General features: G+C 30.5%; 2 protein-coding genes across 3 annotated transcripts in view; one reads left to right on the forward strand and one right to left on the reverse strand.

Moving 5' to 3' along the window:
* Positions 1–27,806, forward strand: part of LOC130443715 (uncharacterized) — a 79,507-nt gene that overhangs the window by 45,634 nt on the left and 6,067 nt on the right. The gene's annotated exons all lie outside the window — the stretch shown is intronic.
* On the reverse strand, positions 14–27,422 carry LOC130443713 (ATP-binding cassette sub-family C member 4-like). Of its 2 annotated transcripts, XM_056778467.1 has the most exons (18): positions 27,272–27,422; positions 23,541–23,786; positions 23,277–23,484; positions 20,337–20,562; positions 20,001–20,273; positions 19,611–19,939; positions 18,667–19,122; positions 18,389–18,610; positions 17,235–17,431; positions 16,705–17,161; positions 16,483–16,633; positions 16,314–16,420; positions 5,848–5,971; positions 5,606–5,782; positions 5,425–5,552; positions 5,123–5,368; positions 4,907–5,067; positions 14–517 (listed from the first exon to the last, which is right to left on the reverse strand). In XM_056778467.1, exons 1-18 carry the CDS (start codon positions 27,343–27,345, stop codon positions 259–261), a joined length of 4,041 nt encoding a protein of 1,346 aa, XP_056634445.1. In that variant the 5' UTR covers positions 27,346–27,422; the 3' UTR covers positions 14–258. The 2 variants fall into 2 exon arrangements, with proteins under 2 accessions (XP_056634445.1, XP_056634446.1); XM_056778468.1 differs by lacking the exon at positions 27,272–27,422 and having other exon boundaries at positions 24–517; positions 23,277–23,461; positions 23,541–23,643.

Raw genomic sequence — 27,806 nt, forward strand, 5'->3', positions numbered from 1 at the left:
AAATAAACTTTAATACTGTTTAAATATTTAATTAGGATATAAATAATAATGGAATTCATTTCAAAACTTCTCGGACCACGTAATTATCTAACTGCACCATAAAATGCACGTGTTGTTCAGCCAAAATGCAGGGATTTACATGAAAATGCGGATTTCTATTAAGAAACTTTGTTAATCTGATTACCTAAGTTAGAAACGTATATTCCTTGATTAAATTTCAAATGTTCAAAAAAAAAAAAACATTTACGGTTATGTAAATTATTTATTATCGTACGCCATTTTGGCCACATTTTTCAATTGCGCCGACATGGAGGGTCCCGTTTCCGATACCAAATTATGGAAATGACCATCGGGAGTTTGTAGAAGTTTATGGGGATGGTCGAATTCTACTATATTACCGTAACTCATCACCAGAACTTTATCGGAATCCATGATGGTGTTCAATCTGTGCGCGATGGTAAGAACCGTACAGTTCTTGAATCTTTTACGTATGGTTAGTTGGATAAGCGCGTCCGTTCTGCAATAGATAAACCAAACAAATATTTATGTATATCATAATTTTAGTAAAAATAGAAAAAAACACAACAGAATTGTTGAAAGGGACCGTCGTTTCTGTGTTTGTTTAGAATTATGACGTTTCAAAAAGATTTCAAGGCTATTTGGGAATTTGGAATGAGGTGAGATCAAGTTCGGACTCAAATAGTAGATCGAAACATGCTCTGGGTCTAAAAATATATTGAGATGTGAAGGTGGATCAAGTTTCAGGTCTAAAAGTGGCTCTTCGAAGTCAAAAACTGCAATTGGATCTAATCTAGGTAATGTTTAAGGTCTTATAGTAGTTCAAAATGAAATCAAAGGTCTAAAAGTAGGTTAAGAAGTAAAAGTAGATCAAGTTTTAGGTCTGAAAGTGTCTCTTCGAGATCAAAAACTGTATCAATATCTAATAGAAAGTCTAGTTAAATTTTGTTCTAGTTTATAAGTTTAAAAGTAAACCTAGATCATGTTTAAGGTCTGATAGTAGTTCAAAATGAAATCAAAGGTCTAAAAGTAGGTTAAGAAGTAAAAATAGATCAAGTTTTAGGTCTGAAAGTGTCTCTTCGAGATCAAAAACTGTATCAATATCTAATAGAAAGTCTAGTTAAATTTTGTTCTAGTTTATAAGTTTAAAAGTAAACCTAGATCATGTTTAAGGTCTAATAGTAGTTCAAAATGAAATCAAAGGTCTAAAAGTAGGTTAAGAAGTGAAAATAGATCAAGTTTTAGGTCTGAAAGTGTCTCTTCGAGGTCAAAAACTGTATCTAGATCTAATAGAATGTCTAGTTAAACTTTGTTCTAGTTTATAAGTTTAAAAGTAAACCTAGATCATGTTCAAGGTCTAATAGTAGTTCAAAATAAAATTATAGGTCTAAAAGTAGGTTATAGAAGTGAAAGTAGATCAAGTTTTAGGTCTGAAAGTGTCTCTTCGAGATCAAAAACTGTATCAATATCTAATAGAAAGTCTAGTTAAATTTTGTTCTAGTTTATAAGTTTAAAAGTAAACCTAGATCATGTTTAAGGTCTAATAGTAGTTCAAAATGAAATCAAAGGTCTAAAAGTAGGTTAAGAAGTGAAAATAGATCAAGTTTTAGGTCTGAAAGTGTCTCTTCGAGGTCAAAAACTGTATCTAGATCTAATAGAATGTCTAGTTAAACTTTGTTCTAGTTTATAAGTTTAAAAGTAAACCTAGATCATGTTCAAGGTCTGATAGTAGTTCAAAATGAAATCAAAGGTCTAAAAGTAGGTTAAGAAGTAAAAATAGATCAAGTTTTAGGTCTGAAAGTGTCTCTTCGAGATCAAAAACTGTATCAATATCTAATAGAAAGTCTAGTTAAATTTTGTTCTAGTTTATAAGTTTAAAAGTAAACCTAGATCATGTTTAAGGTCTAATAGTAGTTCAAAATGAAATCAAAGGTCTAAAAGTAGGTTAAGAAGTGAAAATAGATCAAGTTTTAGGTCTGAAAGTGTCTCTTCGAGGTCAAAAACTGTATCTAGATCTAATAGAATGTCTAGTTAAACTTTGTTCTAGTTTATAAGTTTAAAAGTAAACCTAGATCATGTTCAAGGTCTAATAGTAGTTCAAAATAAAATTATAGGTCTAAAAGTAGGTTATAGAAGTGAAAGTAGATCAAGTTTTAGGTCTGAAAGTGTCTCTTCGAGATCAAAAACTGTATCAATATCTAATAGAAAGTCTAGTTAAATTTTGTTCTAGTTTATAAGTTTAAAAGTAAACCTAGATCATGTTTAAGGTCTAATAGTAGTTCAAAATGAAATCAAAGGTCTAAAAGTAGGTTAAGAAGTGAAAATAGATCAAGTTTTAGGTCTGAAAGTGTCTCTTCGAGGTCAAAAACTGTATCTAGATCTAATAGAATGTCTAGTTAAACTTTGTTCTAGTTTATAAGTTTAAAAGTAAACCTAGATCATGTTCAAGGTCTAATAGTAGTTCAAAATGAAATCAAAGGTCTAAAAGTAGGTTAAGAAGTAAAAATAGATCAAGTTTTAGGTCTGAAAGTGTCTCTTCGAGATCAAAAACTGTATCAATATCTAATAGAAAGTCTAGTTAAATTTTGTTCTAGTTTATAAGTTTAAAAGTAAACCTAGATCATGTTTAAGGTCTAATAGTAGTTCAAAATGAAATCAAAGGTCTAAAAGTAGGTTAAGAAGTGAAAATAGATCAAGTTTTAGGTCTGAAAGTGTCTCTTCGAGGTCAAAAACTGTATCTAGATCTAATAGAATGTCTAGTTAAACTTTGTTCTAGTTTATAAGTTTAAAAGTAAACCTAGATCATGTTCAAGGTCTAATAGTAGTTCAAAATAAAATTATAGGTCTAAAAGTAGGTTATAGAAGTGAAAGTAGATCAAGTTTTAGGTCTGAAAGTGTCTCTTCGAGATCAAAAACTGTATCAATATCTAATAGAAAGTCTAGTTAAATTTTGTTCTAGTTTATAAGTTTAAAAGTAAACCTAGATCATGTTTAAGGTCTAATAGTAGTTCAAAATGAAATCAAAGGTCTAAAAGTAGGTTAAGAAGTGAAAATAGATCAAGTTTTAGGTCTGAAAGTGTCTCTTCGAGGTCAAAAACTGTATCTAGATCTAATAGAATGTCTAGTTAAACTTTGTTCTAGTTTATAAGTTTAAAAGTAAACCTAGATCATGTTAAAGGTCTAATAGTAGTTCAAAATAAAATTATAGGTCTAAAAGTAGGTTATAGAAGTGAAAGTAGATCAAGTTTTAGGTCTGAAAGTGTCTCTTCGAGATCAAAAACTGTATCTATATCTAATAGAAAGTCTAGTTAAACTTTGTTCTAGTTTATAAGTTTAAAAGTAAACCTAGATCATGTTTAAGGTCTAATAGTAGTTCAAAATGAAATCAAAGGTCTAAAAGTAGGTTAAGAAGTGAAAATAGATCAAGTTTTAGGTCTGAAAGTGTCTCTTCGAGGTCAAAAACTGTATCTAGATCTAATAGAATGTCTAGTTAAACTTTGTTCTAGTTTATAAGTTTAAAAGTAAACCTAGATCATGTTCAAGGTCTAATAGTAGTTCAAAATAAAATTATAGGTCTAAAAGTAGGTTAAGAAGTAAAAATAGATCAAGTTTTAGGTCTGAAAGTGTCTCTTCGAGATCAAAAACTGTATCAATATCTAATAGAAAGTCTAGTTAAATTTTGTTCTAGTTTATAAGTTTAAAAGTAAACCTAGATCATGTTTAAGGTCTAATAGTAGTTCAAAATGAAATCAAAGGTCTAAAAGTAGGTTAAGAAGTGAAAATAGATCAAGTTTTAGGTCTGAAAGTGTCTCTTCGAGGTCAAAAACTGTATCTAGATCTAATAGAATGTCTAGTTAAACTTTGTTCTAGTTTATAAGTTTAAAAGTAAACCTAGATCATGTTCAAGGTCTAATAGTAGTTCAAAATAAAATTATAGGTCTAAAAGTAGGTTATAGAAGTGAAAGTAGATCAAGTTTTAGGTCTGAAAGTGTCTCTTCGAGATCAAAAACTGTATCAATATCTAATAGAAAGTCTAGTTAAACTTTGTTCTAGTTTATAAGTTTAAAAGTAAACCTAGATCATGTTCAAGGTCTAATAGTAGTTCAAAATAAAATTATAGGTCTAAAAGTAGGTTATAGAAGTGAAAGTAGATCAAGTTTTAGGTCTGAAAGTGTCTCTTCGAGATCAAAAACTGTATCAATATCTAATAGAAAGTCTAGTTAAATTTTGTTCTAGTTTATAAGTTTAAAAGTAAACCTAGATCATCTTTAAGGTCTAATAATAGTTCAAAATGAAATTATAGGTCTAAAAGTAGGTTATAGAAGTGAAAGTAGATCAAGTTTTAGGTCTAAAAGTGTCTCTTCGAGATTAAAAACTATATCTAGATCTACTAGAGAATCTAGTTCATATCAAGAATTGATTTTAGATCTAAAAGTGCACCAAAATCAGGTCCAAGTTTAAGTGTTCATCAAGATTATGTCCAACGTTTGAAAGTAGATAAATTTTAAGTTCTAAAGGTCTAGATCTAGATAAAGGAGTGGTTCTAGATAATCCATCACGTTGTAGACCAAATAATCAATCGGAATCATGTTTTGAAGCTAAAATAGATCGATGCTGTATTCTAAAAAGCTGTAGGTCTAACTAGATTTGAAACAAAATCAATTTAAGACAATCGAGAACTCTTAAACATCCTCAATCAAACTTGGTCTAATCAGAGCAGTTATTTACACCATAATTGACAGTTTTTTTGCACCTAATGTAGTTCCTTACATACTTGAAGCTATTTTAGAAATGAATTTTCTGATGCAGTTCTTAACGGATTTTTTATCTTTATAATTGGACCAATTTCACTGATATAATCCTCGTATACGATTCAAAATCTTCTTACCTATGATCCACGTTAGCAGTAGCTTCGTCCAGTATTAAAATTTTATTATTTTTCAAAATAGCCCTTGCTAAACATAACAATTGTCTTTGGCCCAAACTGAAATTGCTACCGCCTTCCGCCACCTTGAAATCCAACGAATTTACTACGTCTTTCATTTCTACCTGGAAAAACAACGTAATCTAAGTGATGTTTTACCAATAATTTCGACTTATTTACCTGCTCTAACACGTCCCAAATTTGTCTATCATCATATTCACCCAACGGATCTAAATTGTATCTCAAACTTTCCGAAAACAGAACCGGTTCTTGGGGGATTATGGAAATTCTTTTCCTCAAATCGGTCAGGCCTAATTTAGTGGTATCAACCCCATCGATAAATATGCTTCCTTCTATAGTAGTTAATCGGAATAGAGCTGCCGTTAGGGACGATTTACCAGCACCAGTTCTACCAACTATACCAATCTAGAATTCAAACCATTATCGTTGATATAACGAACGGAATGTTGATGGAGAATTACCTTTTCACCTGGCATCGCGAAGAAATTCAAATTATTCAGAACGGGAGGTTCATTTTCCACATACTTCAACGACAGATTTCGAAACTCGATTCGACCTCTTCTGGGCCAATTTTCTTTAGGACTTTTACCTAATAACACAAACAACTTCGACGAAATTTCGTTTACTGATGTAGTAACTCACCTTTTGGACTTTCGAAAGGACCTTCTTGGTCTAATTTGGTGTATTGGAGTATCCTTTCCACGCTTGTCATTTGATTGATAACCTCCGCGGTCTGTCTCATACCATATTGTAACATACCGGTTAGCGCCATGCATTGGGATATGGCTAGACCGGCTAAACTACCGTTAACATTAGAATCTATAAAATGAAAATCTTCCTCGGTGAATTCTGTTCATTTGTATAGGTAGTTAAAGTATACTTACAAACATCTAAAATGACTAATCCATAGGTTACTACGGCTAGAAATACGATTGCTATCAGATCCAACCACAAACCGAAACAGTTTATGCAAGCTATTGTTAAGTACCATGCGGAAGTGTGGACATCCTGTATAATAAAGCGAAGAAAACAATAAAATGAGATCTAGAGATGAAGATGAATTGGAAATAGAGAAATTGGTTTACTCATAAAAGCAAATTCATTTTATATCTATCGGAAATTTTTCAGTTTACGTATCTGTGAGGTAAAGCAGATTATGAGTGTTCTAGAAATGATATAGAATGAGCTATAGAGCTCTTATAATGATTTAAAAACTGAGAAATCAAATTGGAATGTTACTTTACTAAAAAAGACAGAAATTCAATCGATATCTATCGGAAATCTCCAAACTGATTTATATACGAGGAAAAGTAGATTATGAGTGTTCTACAGATGATATAGAATGAGCTATAGAGCTCTTATAATGAGTTAAAAGCTGAAAAATCAAATTAGAATGTTACTTTACTAAAAAAGAAAAAAATTCAATCGATATCTATCGGAAATCTCCAAACTGATTTATATACGAGGAAAAGTAGATTATGAGTGTTCTACAGATGATATAGAATGAGCTATAGAGCTCTTATAATGATTTAAAAACTAAGAAATCAAATTGGAATGTTACTTTACTAAAAAAGACAGAAATTCAATCGATATCTATCGGAAATCTCCAAACTGATTTATATACGAGGAAAAGTAGATTATGAGTGTTCAAGAAATGATATAGAATGAGCTATAGAGCTCTTAAATGAGTTAAAAGCTGAAAAATCAAATTAGAATGTTACTTTACTAAAAAAGACAGAAATTCAATCGATATCTATCGGAAATCTCCAAACTGATTTATATACGAGGAAAAGTAGATTATGAGTGTTCAAGAAATGATATAGAATGAGCTATAGAGCTCTTATAATGAGTTAAAAGCTGAAAAATCAAATTAGAATGTTACTTTACAAAAAAAGACAGAAATTCAATCGATATCTATCGGAAATCTCCAAACTGATTTATATACGAGGAAAAGTAGATTATGAGTGTTCAAGAAATGATATAGAATGAGCTATAGAGCTCTTAAATGAGTTAAAAGCTGAAAAATCAAATTAGAATGTTACTTTACTAAAAAAGACAGAAATTCAATCGATATCTATCGGAAATCTCCAAACTGATTTATATACGAGGAAAAGTAGATTATGAGTGTTCAAGAAATGATATAGAATGAGCTATAGAGCTCTTATAATGAGTTAAAAGCTGAAAAATCAAATTAGAATGTTACTTTACAAAAAAAGACAGAAATTCAATCGATATCTATCGGAAATCTCCAAACTGATTTATATACGAGGAAAAGTAGATTATGAGTGTTCAAGAAATGATATAGAATGAGCTATAGAGCTCTTATAATGAGTTAAAAGCTGAAAAATCAAATTAGAATGTTACTTTACAAAAAAAGACAGAAATTCAATCGATATCTATCGGAAATCTCCAAACTGATTTATATACGAGGAAAAGTAGATTATGAGTGTTCAAGAAATGATATAGAATGAGCTATAGAGCTCTTATAATGATTTAAAAACTGAGAAATCAAATTGGAATGTTACTTTACTGAAAAAGACAGAAATTCAATCGATATCTATCGGAAATCCCCAAACTGATTTATATCCGAGGAAAAGTAGATTATGAGTGTTCTACAGATGATATAGAATGAGCTATAGAGCTCTTATAATGAGTTAAAAGCTGAAAAATCAAATTAGAATGTTACTTTACTAAAAAAGACAGAAATTCAATCGATATCTATCGGAAATCTCCAAACTGATTTATATACGAGGAAAAGTAGATTATGAGTGTTCAAGAAATGATATAGAATGAGCTATAGAGCTCTTATAATGATTTAAAAATTGAGAAATCAAATTGGAATGTTACTTTACTAAAAAAGACAGAAATTCAATCGATATCTATCGGAAATCTCCAAACTGATTTATATACGAGGAAAAGTAGATTATGAGTGTTCTAGAAATGATATAGAATGAGCTATAGAGCTCTTATAATGAGTTAAAAACTAAGAAATCAAATTGGAATGTTACTTTACTAAAAAAGACAGAAATTCAATCGATATCTATCGGAAATCTCCAAACTGATTTATATACGAGGAAAAGTAGATTATGAGTGTTCTACAGATGATATAGAATGAGCTATAGAGCTCTTATAATGAGTTAAAAGCTGAAAAATCAAATTAGAATGTTACTTTACTAAAAAAGAAAAAAATTCAATCGATATCTATCGGAAATCTCCAAACTGATTTATATACGAGGAAAAGTAGATTATGAGTGTTCTACAGATGATATAGAATGAGCTATAGAGCTCTTATAATGAGTTAAAAGCTGAAAAATCAAATTAGAATGTTACTTTACTAAAAAAGACAGAAATTCAATCGATATCTATCGGAAATCTCCAAACTGATTTATATACGAGGAAAAGTAGATTATGAGTGTTCTACAGATGATATAGAATGAGCTATAGAGCTCTTATAATGAGTTAAAAGCTGAAAAATCAAATTACAATGTTACTTTACTAAAAAAGACAGAAATTCAATCGATATCTATCGGAAATCTCCAAACTGATTTATATACGAGGAAAAGTAGATTATGAGTGTTCTACAGATGATATAGAATGAGCTATAGAGCTCTTATAATGAGTTAAAAGCTGAAAAATCAAATTACAATGTTACTTTACTAAAAAAGACAGAAATTCAATCGATATCTATCGGAAATCTCCAAACTGATTTATATACGAGGAAAAGTAGATTATGAGTGTTCTACAGATGATATAGAATGAGCTATAGAGCTCTTATAATGAGTTAAAAGCTGAAAAATCAAATTAGAATGTTACTTTACTAAAAAAGACAGAAATTCAATCGATATCTATCGGAAATCTCCAAACTGATTTATATACGAGGAAAAGTAGATTATGAGTGTTCTAGAAATGATATAGAATGAGCTATAGAGCTCTTATAATGATTTAAAAACTGAGAAATCAAATTGGAATGTTACTTTACTAAAAAAGACAGAAATTCAATCGATATCTATCGGAAATCTCCAAACTGATTTATATACGAGGAAAAGTAGATTATGAGTGTTCAAGAAATGATATAGAATGAGCTATAGAGCTCTTATAATGATTTAAAAATTGAGAAATCAAATTGGAATGTTACTTTACTAAAAAAGACAGAAATTCAATCGATATCTATCGGAAATCTCCAAACTGATTTATATACGAGGAAAAGTAGATTATGAGTGTTCAAGAAATGATATAGAATGAGCTATAGAGCTCTTATAATGATTTAAAAATTGAGAAATCAAATTGGAATGTTACTTTACTAAAAAAGACAGAAATTCAATCGATATCTATCGGAAATCTCCAAACTGATTTATATACGAGGAAAAGTAGATTATGAGTGTTCTAGAAATGATATAGAATGAGCTATAGAGCTCTTATAATGAGTTAAAAACTAAGAAATCAAATTGGAATGTTACTTTACTAAAAAAGACAGAAATTCAATCGATATCTATCGGAAATCTCCAAACTGATTTATATACGAGGAAAAGTAGATTATGAGTGTTCTACAGATGATATAGAATGAGCTATAGAGCTCTTATAATGAGTTAAAAGCTGAAAAATCAAATTAGAATGTTACTTTACTAAAAAAGAAAAAAATTCAATCGATATCTATCGGAAATCTCCAAACTGATTTATATACGAGGAAAAGTAGATTATGAGTGTTCTACAGATGATATAGAATGAGCTATAGAGCTCTTATAATGAGTTAAAAGCTGAAAAATCAAATTAGAATGTTACTTTACTAAAAAAGACAGAAATTCAATCGATATCTATCGGAAATCTCCAAACTGATTTATATACGAGGAAAAGTAGATTATGAGTGTTCTACAGATGATATAGAATGAGCTATAGAGCTCTTATAATGAGTTAAAAGCTGAAAAATCAAATTACAATGTTACTTTACTAAAAAAGACAGAAATTCAATCGATATCTATCGGAAATCTCCAAACTGATTTATATACGAGGAAAAGTAGATTATGAGTGTTCTACAGATGATATAGAATGAGCTATAGAGCTCTTATAATGAGTTAAAAGCTGAAAAATCAAATTACAATGTTACTTTACTAAAAAAGACAGAAATTCAATCGATATCTATCGGAAATCTCCAAACTGATTTATATACGAGGAAAAGTAGATTATGAGTGTTCTACAGATGATATAGAATGAGCTATAGAGCTCTTATAATGAGTTAAAAGCTGAAAAATCAAATTAGAATGTTACTTTACTAAAAAAGACAGAAATTCAATCGATATCTATCGGAAATCTCCAAACTGATTTATATACGAGGAAAAGTAGATTATGAGTGTTCTAGAAATGATATAGAATGAGCTATAGAGCTCTTATAATGATTTAAAAACTGAGAAATCAAATTGGAATGTTACTTTACTAAAAAAGACAGAAATTCAATCGATATCTATCGGAAATCTCCAAACTGATTTATATACGAGGAAAAGTAGATTATGAGTGTTCTACAGATGATATAGAATGAGCTATAGAGCTCTTATAATGAGTTAAAAGCTGAAAAATCAAATTACAATGTTACTTTACTAAAAAAGACAGAAATTCAATCGATATCTATCGGAAATCTCCAAACTGATTTATATACGAGGAAAAGTAGATTATGAGTGTTCTACAGATGATATAGAATGAGCTATAGAGCTCTTATAATGAGTTAAAAGCTGAAAAATCAAATTAGAATGTTACTTTACTAAAAAAGACAGAAATTCAATCGATATCTATCGGAAATCTCCAAACTGATTTATATACGAGGAAAAGTAGATTATGAGTGTTCTAGAAATGATATAGAATGAGCTATAGAGCTCTTATAATGATTTAAAAACTGAGAAATCAAATTGGAATGTTACTTTATTAAAAAAGACAGAAATTCAATCGATATCTATCGGAAATTTCCAAACTGATTTATATACGAAGAAAAGTAGATTATGAGTGTTCTACAGATGATATAGAATGAGCTATAGAGCTCTTATAATGAGTTAAAAGCTGAAAAATCAAATTAGAATGTTACTTTACTAAAAAAGACAGAAATTCAATCGATATCTATCGGAAATCTCCAAACTGATTTATATACGAGGAAAAGTAGATTATGAGTGTTCTAGAAATGATATAGAATGAGCTATAGAGCTCTTATAATGATTTAAAAACTGAGAAATCAAATTGGAATGTTACTTTACTAAAAAAGACAGAAATTCAATCGATATCTATCGGAAATCTCCAAACTGATTTATATACGAGGAAAAGTAGATTATGAGTGTTCTACAGATGATATAGAATGAGCTATAGAGCTCTTATAATGAGTTAAAAGCTGAAAAATCAAATTAGAATGTTACTTTACTAAAAAAGAAAAAAATTCAATCGATATCTATCGGAAATCTCCAAACTGATTTATATACGAGGAAAAGTAGATTATGAGTGTTCTACAGATGATATAGAATGAGCTATAGAGCTCTTATAATGAGTTAAAAGCTGAAAAATCAAATTAGAATGTTACTTTACTAAAAAAGACAGAAATTCAATCGATATCTATCGGAAATCTCCAAACTGATTTATATACGAGGAAAAGTAGATTATGAGTGTTCTACAGATGATATAGAATGAGCTATAGAGCTCTTATAATGAGTTAAAAGCTGAAAAATCAAATTAGAATGTTACTTTACTAAAAAAGAAAAAAATTCAATCGATATCTATCGGAAATCTCCAAACTGATTTATATACGAGGAAAAGTAGATTATGAGTGTTCTACAGATGATATAGAATGAGCTATAGAGCTCTTATAATGAGTTAAAAGCTGAAAAATCAAATTAGAATGTTACTTTACTAAAAAAGACAGAAATTCAATCGATATCTATCGGAAATCTCCAAACTGATTTATATACGAGGAAAAGTAGATTATGAGTGTTCTACAGATGATATAGAATGAGCTATAGAGCTCTTATAATGAGTTAAAAGCTGAAAAATCAAATTACAATGTTACTTTACTAAAAAAGACAGAAATTCAATCGATATCTATCGGAAATCTCCAAACTGATTTATATACGAGGAAAAGTAGATTATGAGTGTTCTACAGATGATATAGAATGAGCTATAGAGCTCTTATAATGAGTTAAAAGCTGAAAAATCAAATTACAATGTTACTTTACTAAAAAAGACAGAAATTCAATCGATATCTATCGGAAATCTCCAAACTGATTTATATACGAGGAAAAGTAGATTATGAGTGTTCTACAGATGATATAGAATGAGCTATAGAGCTCTTATAATGAGTTAAAAGCTGAAAAATCAAATTAGAATGTTACTTTACTAAAAAAGACAGAAATTCAATCGATATCTATCGGAAATCTCCAAACTGATTTATATACGAGGAAAAGTAGATTATGAGTGTTCTACAGATGATATAGAATGAGCTATAGAGCTCTTATAATGAGTTAAAAGCTGAAAAATCAAATTACAATGTTACTTTACTAAAAAAGACAGAAATTCAATCGATATCTATCGGAAATCTCCAAACTGATTTATATACGAGGAAAAGTAGATTATGAGTGTTCTACAGATGATATAGAATGAGCTATAGAGCTCTTATAATGAGTTAAAAGCTGAAAAATCAAATTACAATGTTACTTTACTAAAAAAGACAGAAATTCAATCGATATCTATCGGAAATCTCCAAACTGATTTATATACGAGGAAAAGTAGATTATGAGTGTTCTAGAAATGATATAGAATGAGCTATAGAGCTCTTATAATGATTTAAAAACTGAGAAATCAAATTGGAATGTTACTTTACTAAAAAAGACAGAAATTCAATCGATATCTATCGGAAATCTCCAAACTGATTTATATACGAGGAAAAGTAGATTATGAGTGTTCAAGAAATGATATAGAATGAGCTATAGAGCTCTTATAATGAGTTAAAAACTAAGAAATCAAATTGGAATGTTACTTTACTAAAAAAGACAGAAATTCAATCGATATCTATCGGAAATCTCCAAACTGATTTATATACGAGGAAAAGTAGATTATGAGTGTTCTACAGATGATATAGAATGAGCTATAGAGCTCTTATAATGAGTTAAAAGCTGAAAAATCAAATTAGAATGTTACTTTACTAAAAAAGAAAAAAATTCAATCGATATCTATCGGAAATCTCCAAACTGATTTATATACGAGGAAAAGTAGATTATGAGTGTTCTACAGATGATATAGAATGAGCTATAGAGCTCTTATAATGAGTTAAAAGCTGAAAAATCAAATTAGAATGTTACTTTACTAAAAAAGACAGAAATTCAATCGATATCTATCGGAAATCTCCAAACTGATTTATATACGAGGAAAAGTAGATTATGAGTGTTCTACAGATGATATAGAATGAGCTATAGAGCTCTTATAATGAGTTAAAAGCTGAAAAATCAAATTACAATGTTACTTTACTAAAAAAGACAGAAATTCAATCGATATCTATCGGAAATCTCCAAACTGATTTATATACGAGGAAAAGTAGATTATGAGTGTTCTACAGATGATATAGAATGAGCTATAGAGCTCTTATAATGAGTTAAAAGCTGAAAAATCAAATTACAATGTTACTTTACTAAAAAAGACAGAAATTCAATCGATATCTATCGGAAATCTCCAAACTGATTTATATACGAGGAAAAGTAGATTATGAGTGTTCTACAGATGATATAGAATGAGCTATAGAGCTCTTATAATGAGTTAAAAGCTGAAAAATCAAATTAGAATGTTACTTTACTAAAAAAGACAGAAATTCAATCGATATCTATCGGAAATCTCCAAACTGATTTATATACGAGGAAAAGTAGATTATGAGTGTTCTACAGATGATATAGAATGAGCTATAGAGCTCTTATAATGAGTTAAAAGCTGAAAAATCAAATTACAATGTTACTTTACTAAAAAAGACAGAAATTCAATCGATATCTATCGGAAATCTCCAAACTGATTTATATACGAGGAAAAGTAGATTATGAGTGTTCTACAGATGATATAGAATGAGCTATAGAGCTCTTATAATGAGTTAAAAGCTGAAAAATCAAATTACAATGTTACTTTACTAAAAAAGACAGAAATTCAATCGATATCTATCGGAAATCTCCAAACTGATTTATATACGAGGAAAAGTAGATTATGAGTGTTCTAGAAATGATATAGAATGAGCTATAGAGCTCTTATAATGATTTAAAAACTGAGAAATCAAATTGGAATGTTACTTTACTAAAAAAGACAGAAATTCAATCGATATCTATCGGAAATCTCCAAACTGATTTATATACGAGGAAAAGTAGATTATGAGTGTTCAAGAAATGATATAGAATGAGCTATAGAGCTCTTATAATGAGTTAAAAACTAAGAAATCAAATTGGAATGTTACTTTACTAAAAAAGACAGAAATTCAATCGATATCTATCGGAAATCTCCAAACTGATTTATATACGAGGAAAAGTAGATTATGAGTGTTCTACAGATGATATAGAATGAGCTATAGAGCTCTTATAATGAGTTAAAAGCTGAAAAATCAAATTAGAATGTTACTTTACTAAAAAAGAAAAAAATTCAATCGATATCTATCGGAAATCTCCAAACTGATTTATATACGAGGAAAAGTAGATTATGAGTGTTCTACAGATGATATAGAATGAGCTATAGAGCTCTTATAATGAGTTAAAAGCTGAAAAATCAAATTAGAATGTTACTTTACTAAAAAAGACAGAAATTCAATCGATATCTATCGGAAATCTCCAAACTGATTTATATACGAGGAAAAGTAGATTATGAGTGTTCTACAGATGATATAGAATGAGCTATAGAGCTCTTATAATGAGTTAAAAGCTGAAAAATCAAATTACAATGTTACTTTACTAAAAAAGACAGAAATTCAATCGATATCTATCGGAAATCTCCAAACTGATTTATATACGAGGAAAAGTAGATTATGAGTGTTCTACAGATGATATAGAATGAGCTATAGAGCTCTTATAATGAGTTAAAAGCTGAAAAATCAAATTACAATGTTACTTTACTAAAAAAGACAGAAATTCAATCGATATCTATCGGAAATCTCCAAACTGATTTATATACGAGGAAAAGTAGATTATGAGTGTTCTACAGATGATATAGAATGAGCTATAGAGCTCTTATAATGAGTTAAAAGCTGAAAAATCAAATTAGAATGTTACTTTACTAAAAAAGACAGAAATTCAATCGATATCTATCGGAAATCTCCAAACTGATTTATATACGAGGAAAAGTAGATTATGAGTGTTCTAGAAATGATATAGAATGAGCTATAGAGCTCTTATAATGATTTAAAAACTGAGAAATCAAATTGGAATGTTACTTTACTAAAAAAGACAGAAATTCAATCGATATCTATCGGAAATCTCCAAACTGATTTATATACGAGGAAAAGTAGATTATGAGTGTTCTACAGATGATATAGAATGAGCTATAGAGCTCTTATAATGAGTTAAAAGCTGAAAAATCAAATTACAATGTTACTTTACTAAAAAAGACAGAAATTCAATCGATATCTATCGGAAATCTCCAAACTGATTTATATACGAGGAAAAGTAGATTATGAGTGTTCTACAGATGATATAGAATGAGCTATAGAGCTCTTATAATGAGTTAAAAGCTGAAAAATCAAATTACAATGTTACTTTACTAAAAAAGACAGAAATTCAATCGATATCTATCGGAAATCTCCAAACTGATTTATATACGAGGAAAAGTAGATTATGAGTGTTCTACAGATGATATAGAATGAGCTATAGAGCTCTTATAATGAGTTAAAAGCTGAAAAATCAAATTAGAATGTTACTTTACTAAAAAAGACAGAAATTCAATCGATATCTATCGGAAATCTCCAAACTGATTTATATACGAGGAAAAGTAGATTATGAGTGTTCTAGAAATGATATAGAATGAGCTATAGAGCTCTTATAATGATTTAAAAACTGAGAAATCAAATTGGAATGTTACTTTACTAAAAAAGACAGAAATTCAATCGATATCTATCGGAAATTTCCAAACTGATTTATATACGAAGAAAAGTAGATTATGAGTGTTCTACAGATGATATAGAATGAGCTATAGAACTCTTAAAATGAGTTAAAAAGGTTATGAGTGCTCTAAATATGCTGATAAATGAGCTAGGAGCTTCTAAAATGAGTTGAAAAATGAGAAATAATATTTAGATTTAACAGAAAGCTTATAGAAGTGGAAATATGAAAAGTTCAGGACAAGGTTTTTCATACATATTTATATCGAATACCTGATGATGATCGAATTCTTCTCTAAGCATTTCCTCAGCTTTGCAAGCTCTTATCGTAGCCATTCCGTTCAAAGTGGAATTCACATGAGAAAAAACAGGAGATTTTGCTGAAAAATACAGAAAAAAATAGGAATTTTCCATTAAAACGTATCGATTTCAACTTATTTACCTATTCCTTCGACGTGTTTCAAAACTTTAGCCGTCAAAATATACCACGAATTGAATTTTATGAATACTATTCCCAAAATAACTATAGCAATAACCATAACAGGACTCGAAACTGCTATATTCACCAATATACCAGCCACTAATAAAAGCAACTGCAACAAACAACATAACCTCAATATTCACCTCCTATAAATATTTTTCTTAGTGTAAAGACAAATCTTACCGCCACGGCGTCATGTAGAGCCCTCGGTAGGACTTCGTCTATAGCTCCCATATCCTTTGAAAACCTATTTAGTATCCTGCCGCTCGGATTTGTATCGAAAAACCTCATCGGAGCTTTCAATAACGAATTAAACATCTCGGAATGTAAATTCATCGAAGACATCATACAAGCTTTGAAAAACAAAAAAGTCCGGCTCATAATGAATATTATCGACGATATTATCAGGGCCGTATACAGATAAATAGCGCTGGTTGTTTTAATCAAGAACTGTAGTTTCCCGTGGACCAAAACCGAATCGTATATCCCCTTGGAATCGTATCTGTACAAAGGGGGCGGCGTTTGATCCGTATTAAAACCTCCCGTGATGTTCAGATAATACGGTTCGATCGCTTTTTCGTTTGGCGGGCCTAGTACCACGAAAGAACCAGGTAAATGACGCATTTGCTCTTCGTTAGACCTTAAAATATATCAAATCACATCTAAGGGGTGGAAATTTATTATATACTATTTAAAACATTCAGTTTTCTTACCAATAAGTAACCCATTGATCTGTGGTGGTGGTTAATCCTTGCGATACAATCAACAATAAAAATAGAGATATCAAAACGCAGCTATTACGAACGGATAGTATATAATTTTTGAAAGGTTTTGCATTTGGATCATTACCGGATTCTTCATCGTCGAATTGGTTATTTTCCGCCACGTCGAAGCAGTCAGATAAATCACTCTAAAATTGAAATTTTCGCATTAAAATCTTTCGAAAGATTTGTCCTGGTATAGAAAATGATTCGAGGGAGTTAAATCTGTCAAAATGGGGTCTACGACGAAGCTAAAACTGTTCTGGTACATGTTGGTTGTACATGGGGTCTTCCATCTAAGATACTCCACTGGATATTCACCAAATTGGTTAAACTTCCATTCAATTCCTACGACGACAACCAGGACCTTCGAAATTGTACTAGATCCTCCATCTGGTTGATTATTTTCGTGAGCAGTGACTGAGAGGGTGAAACCTCCGGGTCTGCTATACTGAATAACACTAAAAAAACTTCGACCACAAAGTCCAGGAATGAAAAATGATTCGAGGGAGTTAAATCTATCAAAATGGGATCTACGACGAAGCTAAAACTGTTCTGGTACTTGTTGGTTGTATACATGGGATCTTCCATCTAAGATACTCCACTGGATATTTACCAAATTGGTTAAACTTCCATTCAATTCCTACGACGACAACCAGGACCTTTGAAATTCTACTAGATCTTCCATCTGGTTTATTATTTACGTGAGTAGTGACTAAGAGGGTGAAACCACCGGGTCTGCTATACTGAATAACACTAAAAAAACTTCGACCACAAAGTCCATGAATAAAAAATGATTCTAGGGAGTTAAATCTGTCAAAATGGGGTCTACGACGAAGCTAAAACTGTTCTGGTACATGTTGGCTGTACATGGGGTCTTCCATCTAAGATACTCCACTGGATATTTACCACGTTGGTTAAACTTCCATTCAATTCCTACGACAACAACCAGGACCTTCGAAATCCTACTAGATCTTCCATCTGGTTTATTATTTTCGTGAGCAGTGACTAAGAGGGTGAAACCACTGGATCTGCTATACTGAATAACGACTCAAGGACAAAACAACTTTATATCGATTGATAATTAAGTAGATTTGAATATTTACCCACGACATTGACATTCCGGTGAGATCTGTATGTGACGAATCGGATTTTTTCCTCATCGACACCGTTGTGGAATGCCTTCTACTAATATCAGATACTTCGCTTTCCGAATCGATGATATAATCTTGTTTGAGATCGGTTTCATCGGCGGAAACTAAAAGTTTCGCAAATTCCGTCGTGTTTTCCAGAAGTTCGTCGAAACTACCTTGAGCTTCGATTACACCCTGTAAATTCACAATTACCGTTACAACAAATTCGATTATCTTATTTAAATACTCACATTATTAACGACGACTATTAAATCGGCTTTCTTCAAATATTGCAATTGATGTGTAACTAAAATTCTCGTTTTTTGTTGTAAATAATGATGTATACATTGATCGAATAATTGTTTACCGACTTGGGTATCGACGGCCGATAAAGGATCGTCTAATAAATAAATATCCGCTTGTCTATAAACAGCTCTGGCTAGGTTAATCCTTGCTCTTTGTCCTCCGCTCAAAGACACTCCTTTTTCTCCAACAATAGTCCTGTCGCCGTGGGGAAACTGCTCGAAATCCTTCTCCAAAGCGCACACTTTAACAATTTTCTTGTATCTTTTTCTTTCGTATCTTTGACCGAACAGTATATTATTACGAACAGTCGATTGAAACAACCATGGTTCTTGAGAACTGTACGATACGTCTCCTCCTATTTGAATCCTACCGCATTTCGTAGGTAATTCTCCAAGCAGAAGCTAACAATTAAAAAATTAATACCGTTACTATCGTAAATAATTGAAACGTCACTTGATAAACCGTGCGATTAACCAGGAAAAGTCACAGGGGGTTATATCTGGACTATACGGTGGATGAGGAAGCTACTCGAAGTGTAAAACGCCCTTTTGGGTATAATTAATGAACGATATTTAATGCGAATCTCGAACAATTGAAGTAGTAAACCTTCCGAGTTGATGGTTATGGTTTCGGACCTAGTTCACCGACTGCAGTCCACTCGGATGATGATGGTTTTGATTCAAGAGTGAAGTATCGATGTCTTCTGACACGTTTATGGTCTCAGCTATCTCACGCTTGGGTTTTTGAGGGTTTTTTCGATGCGTAACCATCTCGATTGGACGACCAGAACGTTCACCATCTGTACGACCACGTTTGAACCGAACAAACCGATGGAAAATTGTATTTTTTTCGATGGATCGCACGATTTATCTAATAATGTTGTATCTACCTGTAAAATGGAGCTTTTCCCCGCACCGACCGGTCCGACGATTGCGCAAAGCGTACCAGATCTGACATTTATATTAATATCTCTTAAAGTATTTCCCGTATCCGTCCAAGAAGCGTAAACGTTGGATAGTACGACACCGTTAGTGTCCGCATCTTCTGTAACGTCTTCTGCGCGTTCTTCCATGAGTAAAAATTCTTGTAAACGTTTTATCGATATCCAAGATTCGGCGCCGATGCTTACCGCTAATGGATAACCGTACCCCATCACAACTCTGAGTACGTTGTAGGTTTGAGCGACCGTGAATACTTTTTCGGCCGATATGTAATTTCCTGGAAAGTAAACGGGTATATCAAAGTGGTATGGGTGTGATATGGTGTGATTCGTGTTTACCGAGGCAAATATAACAAACGAGAGTGAAATAAACGGCTAGTTTGTCGACGAATAATGTACAACCACTGTACACCCCTCGTAGATACGATGCCGAAGTGACGACTTTCATTTCGACGGCTCTAACGACTCTAATTAGTTTTTCGAACGCGTTTTCCCAAGCGTACATTTTGATCACTTGTATTCCGGATATTATTTCGCTCATTAATTTGACTCTGTTATCAGTTTTTTTGGAAATGCTTGTTCTCAATCTTCCCACGTATTTCGTTAAGAAACCTGAAGAGGAAAAAATTTTTTTTTTGACGGTCATATTAGTCGGATATTGATGATATATCGAACCTTGTATGGGGATTGTTAATAATACCATGGAGACGATTCCCACTAATGATGATACGCCGACTTGATTCCAGACGATCAGAAGCAGTACTATGAGTTGGAAGGGCATCACCCATACGGTATGAAGAGTCGGTAAGACTAAATCGAAACGATTCACGTCATTCGATAGTAGATTGACGATTTTACCAGCTGCTGTTTGACCCAAAGCTTTTTGATTCAATCTTGTTATCTGAAATAACAATCATTTAATCGCACGAGCACAAGCTAACAAAAAAGAAAGACATTCTAAGTCATTCTAAGTGATTCTAAGTGATTCTACGTGATTCTACGTGATTCTACGTGATTCTAAGTGATTCTACGTGATTCTACGTGATTCTACGCGATCCTAAGTGATTCTAGGCGATTCTAAGTCATTCTAAGTCATTATAAGTCGTTGTAAGACATTCTAAGTAATTCTAAGTGATTGTAAAAGATTGTAAATGATTCTAAATGATTCTATATGATTCTAAATGATTCTAAATGATTCTAAATGATTCTAAATGATTCTAAATGATTCTAAATGATTCTAAATGATTCTAAATGATTCTAAATGATTCTAAATGATTCTAAGTGATTCTAAGTCATTCTAAGTCGTTCTAAGTAATTCTAAGTGATTCTAAATGATTCTAAATGATTCTAAATGATTCTAAATGATTCTAAACGATTCTAAACGATTATTAATGATTCTAAATGATTCTAAATGATTCTAAACGATTCTAAATGATTCTAAGTGATTCTAAATGATTCTAAATGATTCTAAATGATTCTAAATGATTCTAAATCATTCTAAGTGATTCTAAGTCATTCTAAGTCATTCTAAGTGATTCTAAATGATTCTAAATGATTCTAAGTGATTCTAAGTGATTCTAAGTGATTCTAAGTCATTCTAAGTCATTATAAATCATTCTTATTCATTCTAAGTCATTGTAAGACATTCTAAATAATTCTAAGTGATTCTAAATGATTCTAAATGATTCTAAATGATTCTAAATGATCCTAAATGATTTTAAATGATTCTAAATGATTCTAAATGATTCTAAGTAATTCTAAGTGATTCTAAATGATTCTAAATGATTCTAAGTGATTCTAAGTGATTCTAAGTCATTCTAAGTCATTCTAAGTCATTCTAAGTCATTATAAGTCATTCTTAGTCATTCTAAGTCGTTGTAAGGACATTCTAAATAATTCTAAGTGATTGTAAATGATTCTAAATGATTCTAAGTGATTCTAAATGATTCTAAATGATTCTAAATGATTCTAAATGATTCTAAATGATTCTAAATGATTCTAAATGATTCTAAATGATTCTAAATGATTCTAAGTGATTCTAAATGATTATAAATGATTCTAAACGATTCTAAATGTTTCTAAATGATTCTAAATGATTCTAAATGATTCTAAATGATTCTAAGTGATTCTAAATGATTGATTTCATTAATATTTGTCATTAAATCCATCAACCACGATATTCTTCATCTAAATACTATATTATTTTAGCATTATAGCTACAGTTTCAAATTTTTGGGATAGTTTTACTAAATTCGTTTGGATTATTTTACATTTTGAGGTATCGTTGTTTTATACACTGTATATTTTATAATAGGTTAAATCAAGGATGTAATTGATTATTTTCTCTATAGATACATCCTTTAGGACTATCAATCTAGAATATGAACTTTATATTTCTTATAATTTGTGCGCCGTAATTTTTTTTTTAATTTATATATTTTCTAAGCTGAATTTTTTAATTCTCATTTTGATGTTTTGCTTTTTTGACGCCCTGTATCTCATAATAGATTCTTTAAATGTCTGCAATGATTATTTTTTCTTATAGATACATTCTTTTTGTCTGAACATTCAAAATATCAGCTCAATATCTGTCATTCTCTAAACAATGTGAAGTTTTGTATAAACCTATATTTTCCTAGTGACATTTTGAAAATTGTTACATCGTCTTATTATTTCTCTAATATCTATCGAATCCAAAAACCAAAAGTTTTATCGTTGTTATTTCTAGTTTTCAGAGGAAATTCTCTTCAATTGGTGGAATTTTCAAATTCTAAGCACTATAGGGGGCTAATATACAGGGGAGTCAAAGTTGACTTTTATTCTTCAACGCTCATTTTGATGTTTAGCTTTTTTGACGCCCTGTATCTCATGATAGATTCTTTTAAAGACGTTACTGATTAGATTTCTTGTAGATACACCTTTTTTGTATAAAAATTTCGAATATAAGCTCAATATCTATAATTCTCTAAACAATTTAAAGTTTTTTGTAAACTTATATTTTCCTAGTGACATTTTGAGCATTTTAATTTTTCACTAATATCTATCGAATCCTGCAACCAAAAGTTTTTTCGTTGTAATTTCTAGTTTTGAGAAGAAATTCTTTTCAATTGGTGAAATTTTTTAATTCCAAGCACCATAATTCCGTAATATACAGGGTGATAAAGTTGACTTTTATTTTTTATTTCCCATTTTGATGTTTAGCATTTTTGACGCTCTGTATCTCATAATAGATAACTTTCAACGACGTTACTGACTATTCACTTCGTAGTTACATCTTTTTTGTCTAATAATTCGGAATATAAGCTCAGTATCTCTTATTTTCTGTACATTGTGATTTTTTAAAATAAATTCCTATTTTCCAAATAACATTTTTAAGAACGTGACACAATCTTATCATTCCACTTATATCTTCCAAACTCCAGAACTTATAGTTTTATTCTTATAATATCTAGATTCTACGAAAAATTCTCTACAAAATGTGAAATTTACAAATTTCCAATACGACAATTTTCGAATATACAAGGTTTCAAAGTTAACTTTTCAATTTATCACCTAAAAGTCTTAAATGATTAAAGAATCACTTATATTTTTATGTAACTAACTAGAATTTTTTACCTTTCTGTAAATTAAGGACGATGTCGATGTCCTGATCCTCATTCCTATTGCCTGCATGGCAAAATTTGTGTGATGTATACAAAAAACACTAACAATCGAAACTAGAATTAACCCAGTACTATATAGATACATATTCACGTTTCTAGTTGGTGATTTTTCTTTATTGAACAATATTATTAATTGCGCTAAAAATATCGGTTTCAATGATCTAAAATTAAATTGAAAATCAAGTAAAATAATGGACGAAAACATCGATAAACTTACATTAGTATGACATTAGCGTAAAACCAAAGGATTCCGTACAAAAGAAACTCACAACTGAATAGTTTCATCAACGGTTTCAATAAACTCGGTTTGCACTTTTTCTCTTTCGCTCTGCATAGTTCATTTTCCCAATATTCTTCAAGATTATCAGCTAAATCCTCTGATTTATCCTTGTCTAATATTTGACATAAATCTTTTATGCTCAAACTATGGTTGATACCACGTTTTATTATTGGTAAGAGCCATCTAAAAAATCAAATTTAATTGAACGATTAATCATAGAGGGGAAATGCCCGAGAAGTAGATCTCTAACTAGATGCTAGACCAAACGAAGCCCATAATAAATACGAGACTAAGCACCATAGTTTTCTTATATACAGGATGTTGAAGTTGACTTTTATTTCTTAATACTCATTTTGAAATATAGCTTTTTTGACGCCCTGTATCTCGTAATAGATTGTTTTGATATCTGTAATGATTATTTTTTCTTGCAGATACATCCTTTTTTTATGGAAATTCTAAATATAAGCTCGATATCTCTCTTTCTCTAAACAATATGAATTTTTTTATCAACCTATATTTTCCTAGTGATATTTTGAAAATCATGACATCGTCTTATTATTTCACCAATATCTATCGAATCCTTCAACTAAAAGTTTTTTTGTTGTAATTTTCAGTATTTAGGCGAAATTCTCTTCAATTAGTGGAATTTTCAAATTCTAAACACTATAGTTTCCTAATATACAGGGGGGTCAAAGTTGACTTTGATTTTTCAATTCTCATTTTGATTTTAAGCTTTTTTGACGCCCTGTATCTCATAATAGATTTCTCTAATGACGTTACTGGTTATTTTTCGTTTAGATACATCCTTTTTGTTCAATATTCCAGAATATGAGCTCAATATCTCTCATTCTCTAAACAATATGAATTTTTTTATCAACCTATATTTTCTTAGTGACTTTTTGAAAATCATGACATCGTCTTATTATTTCACCAATATCTATCGAATCCTTCAGCTAAAAGTTTTTTTGTTGTAATTTTCAGTTTTTAGACGAAATTCTCTTAAATTAGTGGAATTTTCAAATTCTAAACACTATAGTTTCCTAATATACAGGGGGGTCAAAGTTGACTTTGATTTTTCAATTCTCATTTTGATTTTAAGCTTTTTTGACGCCCTGTATCTCACAATAGATTTCTCTAATGACGTTACTGGTTATTTTTCTTGTAGATACATCCTTTTTGTTCAATATTCCAGAATATGAGCTCAATATCTCTCATTCTCTAAACAATATGAATTTTTTTATCAACCTATATTTTCTTAGTGACTTTTTGAAAATCATGACATCGTCTTATTATTTCACCAATATCTATCGAATCCTTCAACCAAAAGTTTTATCATTATAAGTTTCAGTTTTAAGACAAAATTCTCTTCAATTAGTGGAATTTTCAAATTTTGAACACTATAGTTTCCTAATATACAGGGGGGTCGAAGTTGACTTTGATTTTTCAATTCTCATTTTGATTTTAAGCTTTTTTGACGCCCTGTATCTCACAATAGGTTTCTCTAATGACGTTACTGGTTATTTTTCTTGTAGATACATCCTTTTTGTTCAATATTCCAGAATATGAGCTCAATATCTCTCATTCTCTAAACAATATGAATTTTTTTATCAACCTATATTTTCCTAGTAACATTTTGAAAATCATGACATCGTCTTATTATTTCACCAATAACTATCGAATCCTTCAACTAAAAGTATTGTCATTATAATTTCCAGTTTTTAGACGAAATTCTCTTCAATTAGTGGAATTTTCAAATTTTGAACACTATAGTTTCCTAATATACAGGGGGGTCAAAGTTGACTTTGATTTTTCAATTCTCATTTTGATTTTAAGCTTTTTTGACGCCCTGTATCTCACAATAGATTTCTCTAATAACGTTACTGATTATTTTTCGTTTAGATACATCCTTTTTGTTCAATATTCCAGAATATGAGCTCAATATCTCTCATTCTCTAAACAATATGAATTTTTTTATCAACCTATATTTTCTTAGTGACTTTTTGAAAATCATGACATCGTCTTATTATTTCACCAATATCTATCGAATCCTTCAACTAAAAGTTTTTTTGTTGTAATTTTCAGTATTTAGGCGAAATTCTCTTCAATTAGTGGAATTTTCAAATTCTAAACACTATAGTTTCCTAATATACAGGGGGGTCAAAGTTGACTTTGATTTTTCAATTCTCATTTTGATTTTAAGCTTTTTTGACGCCCTGTATCTCACAATAGATTTCTCTAATAACGTTACTGATTATTTTTCGTTTAGATACATCCTTTTTGTTCAATATTCCAGAATATGAGCTCAATATCTCTCATTCTCTAAACAATATGAATTTTTTTATCAACCTATATTTTCTTAGTGACTTTTTGAAAATCATGACATCGTCTTATTATTTCACCAATATCTATCGAATCCTTCAACTAAAAGTATTGTCATTATAATTTCCAGTTTTTAGACGAAATTCTCTTCAATTAGTGGAATTTTCAAATTTTGAACACTATAGTTTCCTAATATACAGGGGGGTCGAAGTTGACTTTGATTTTTCAATTCTCATTTTGATTTTAAGCTTTTTTGACGCCCTGTATCTCACAATAGGTTTCTCTAATGACGTTACTGGTTATTTTTCTTGTAGATACATCCTTTTTGTTCAATATTCCAGAATATGAGCTCAATATCTCTCATTCTCTAAACAATATGAATTTTTTTATCAACCTATATTTTCCTAGTAACATTTTGAAAATCATGACATCGTCTTATTATTTCACCAATAACTATCGAATCCTTCAACTAAAAGTATTGTCATTATAATTTCCAGTTTTTAGACGAAATTCTCTTCAATTAGTGGAATTTTCAAATTTTGAACACTATAGTTTCCTAATATACAGGGGGGTCAAAGTTGACTTTGATTTTTCAATTCTCATTTTGATTTTAAGCTTTTTTGACGCCCTGTATCTCACAATAGATTTCTCTAATGACGTTACTGGTTATTTTTCTTGTAGATACATCCTTTTTGTTCAATATTCCAGAATATGAGCTCAAAATCTCTCATTCTCTAAACAATATGAATTTTTTTATCAACCTATATTTTCTTAGTGACTTTTTGAAAATCATGACATCGTTTTATTATTTCACCAATATCTATCGAATCCTTCAACTAAAAGTTTTATCATTATAATTTCCATTTTTTAGAAGAAATTTTCTCCAAATGGTGAAATTTTCAGATTGTAACCACCATAGTTTCCCAATATACCGAGGGGTCAAAGTTGACTTTGATTTTTCAATTCTCATTTTGATGTTTAGCTTTTTTGACGCCCTGTATCTCATAACAGATTCCTTTTATATCTGTAATAAATATGAGATTGCATCGAAGGATTACACAGGATAGGCAAGCATGAAAAAAGCTTCATCTTTGAAGGATAATGGAAAGATGAGGCGAAGCACTCGTTGTGGGATGAAATAAATGAAAATTTGATGCACGAAACCATCCATGTCAAGTGTAAACTTGATTTTAGAACACGGCGGAGGCTCGTGGATGGTTCGGGGATGTTTTGGAGGAGACTATGAAAAAAGAAGACTATAAAAAATGTACCTACTAGCTAACTACGATCCCAAGCATTCCTCAAAGCTGTACAAATAGTATTTGGAATATTTAGTTAATTTATCTTACCCGAAAAATAAAATCGACAAAGCGTTTGCTTTGCTTTTAGGGTTTTCTCCTTCTAAAGTGAAACCTATATCCATATTTTGACGTAATCACCAACATTTATGAGGAAAATTGTCGAATTTTCATCGGGTTCTACTTAAAAATGATTTTTAAATAAAATTCCATCGTGTATAAAGAAAAATAAATCACTAGAAAATTATTAGAAAACGTGCAAATCGTTGTACGAAACTTATCAGAAACGCCTACTCAATCAAGTTGTATCAGCGGTGATCAAAATGTTGTTTTCCAATCGGAAACCACAGAACCACACCACAACACAACCACCAGGAATAATTGTACCAAAAAAGGGTTTAAAAAACAGGGGGAAATCAAAATATTCGATACATCGAATAAAACTAGAAGTTTAATTCTTCATTTCATAGTTTTGTTTCTGTTTTCAATCGATTGTTTTAGAAGCAACGTTCAAACTACACCTAATAACGATTAAAATGAAAGGAAACGGAAATATTTTGGAATTGAATTATTTCTAGATTAGATA

This window comes from Diorhabda sublineata, chromosome 5, assembly GCF_026230105.1.
Source record: "Diorhabda sublineata isolate icDioSubl1.1 chromosome 5, icDioSubl1.1, whole genome shotgun sequence".
Classification (NCBI taxonomy): Eukaryota; Metazoa; Arthropoda; class Insecta; order Coleoptera; family Chrysomelidae; genus Diorhabda; species Diorhabda sublineata.

Excerpts from the sequence above, each read along its gene's own strand:
- LOC130443713 (XM_056778467.1), bottom strand. The coding sequence starts at position 27,345 with ATGGATATAGGTTTCACTTTAGAAGGAGAAAACCCTAAAAGCAAAGCA. Across the intron at positions 23,787-27,271 it reads TTGTCGATTTTATTTTTCGG|ATGGCTCTTACCAATAATAA; the intron begins GTAAGATAAATT and ends TTGATTTTTTAG. Across the intron at positions 16,421-16,482 it reads GAAACACGTCGAAGGAATAG|CAAAATCTCCTGTTTTTTCT; the intron begins GTAAATAAGTTG and ends TGTATTTTTCAG.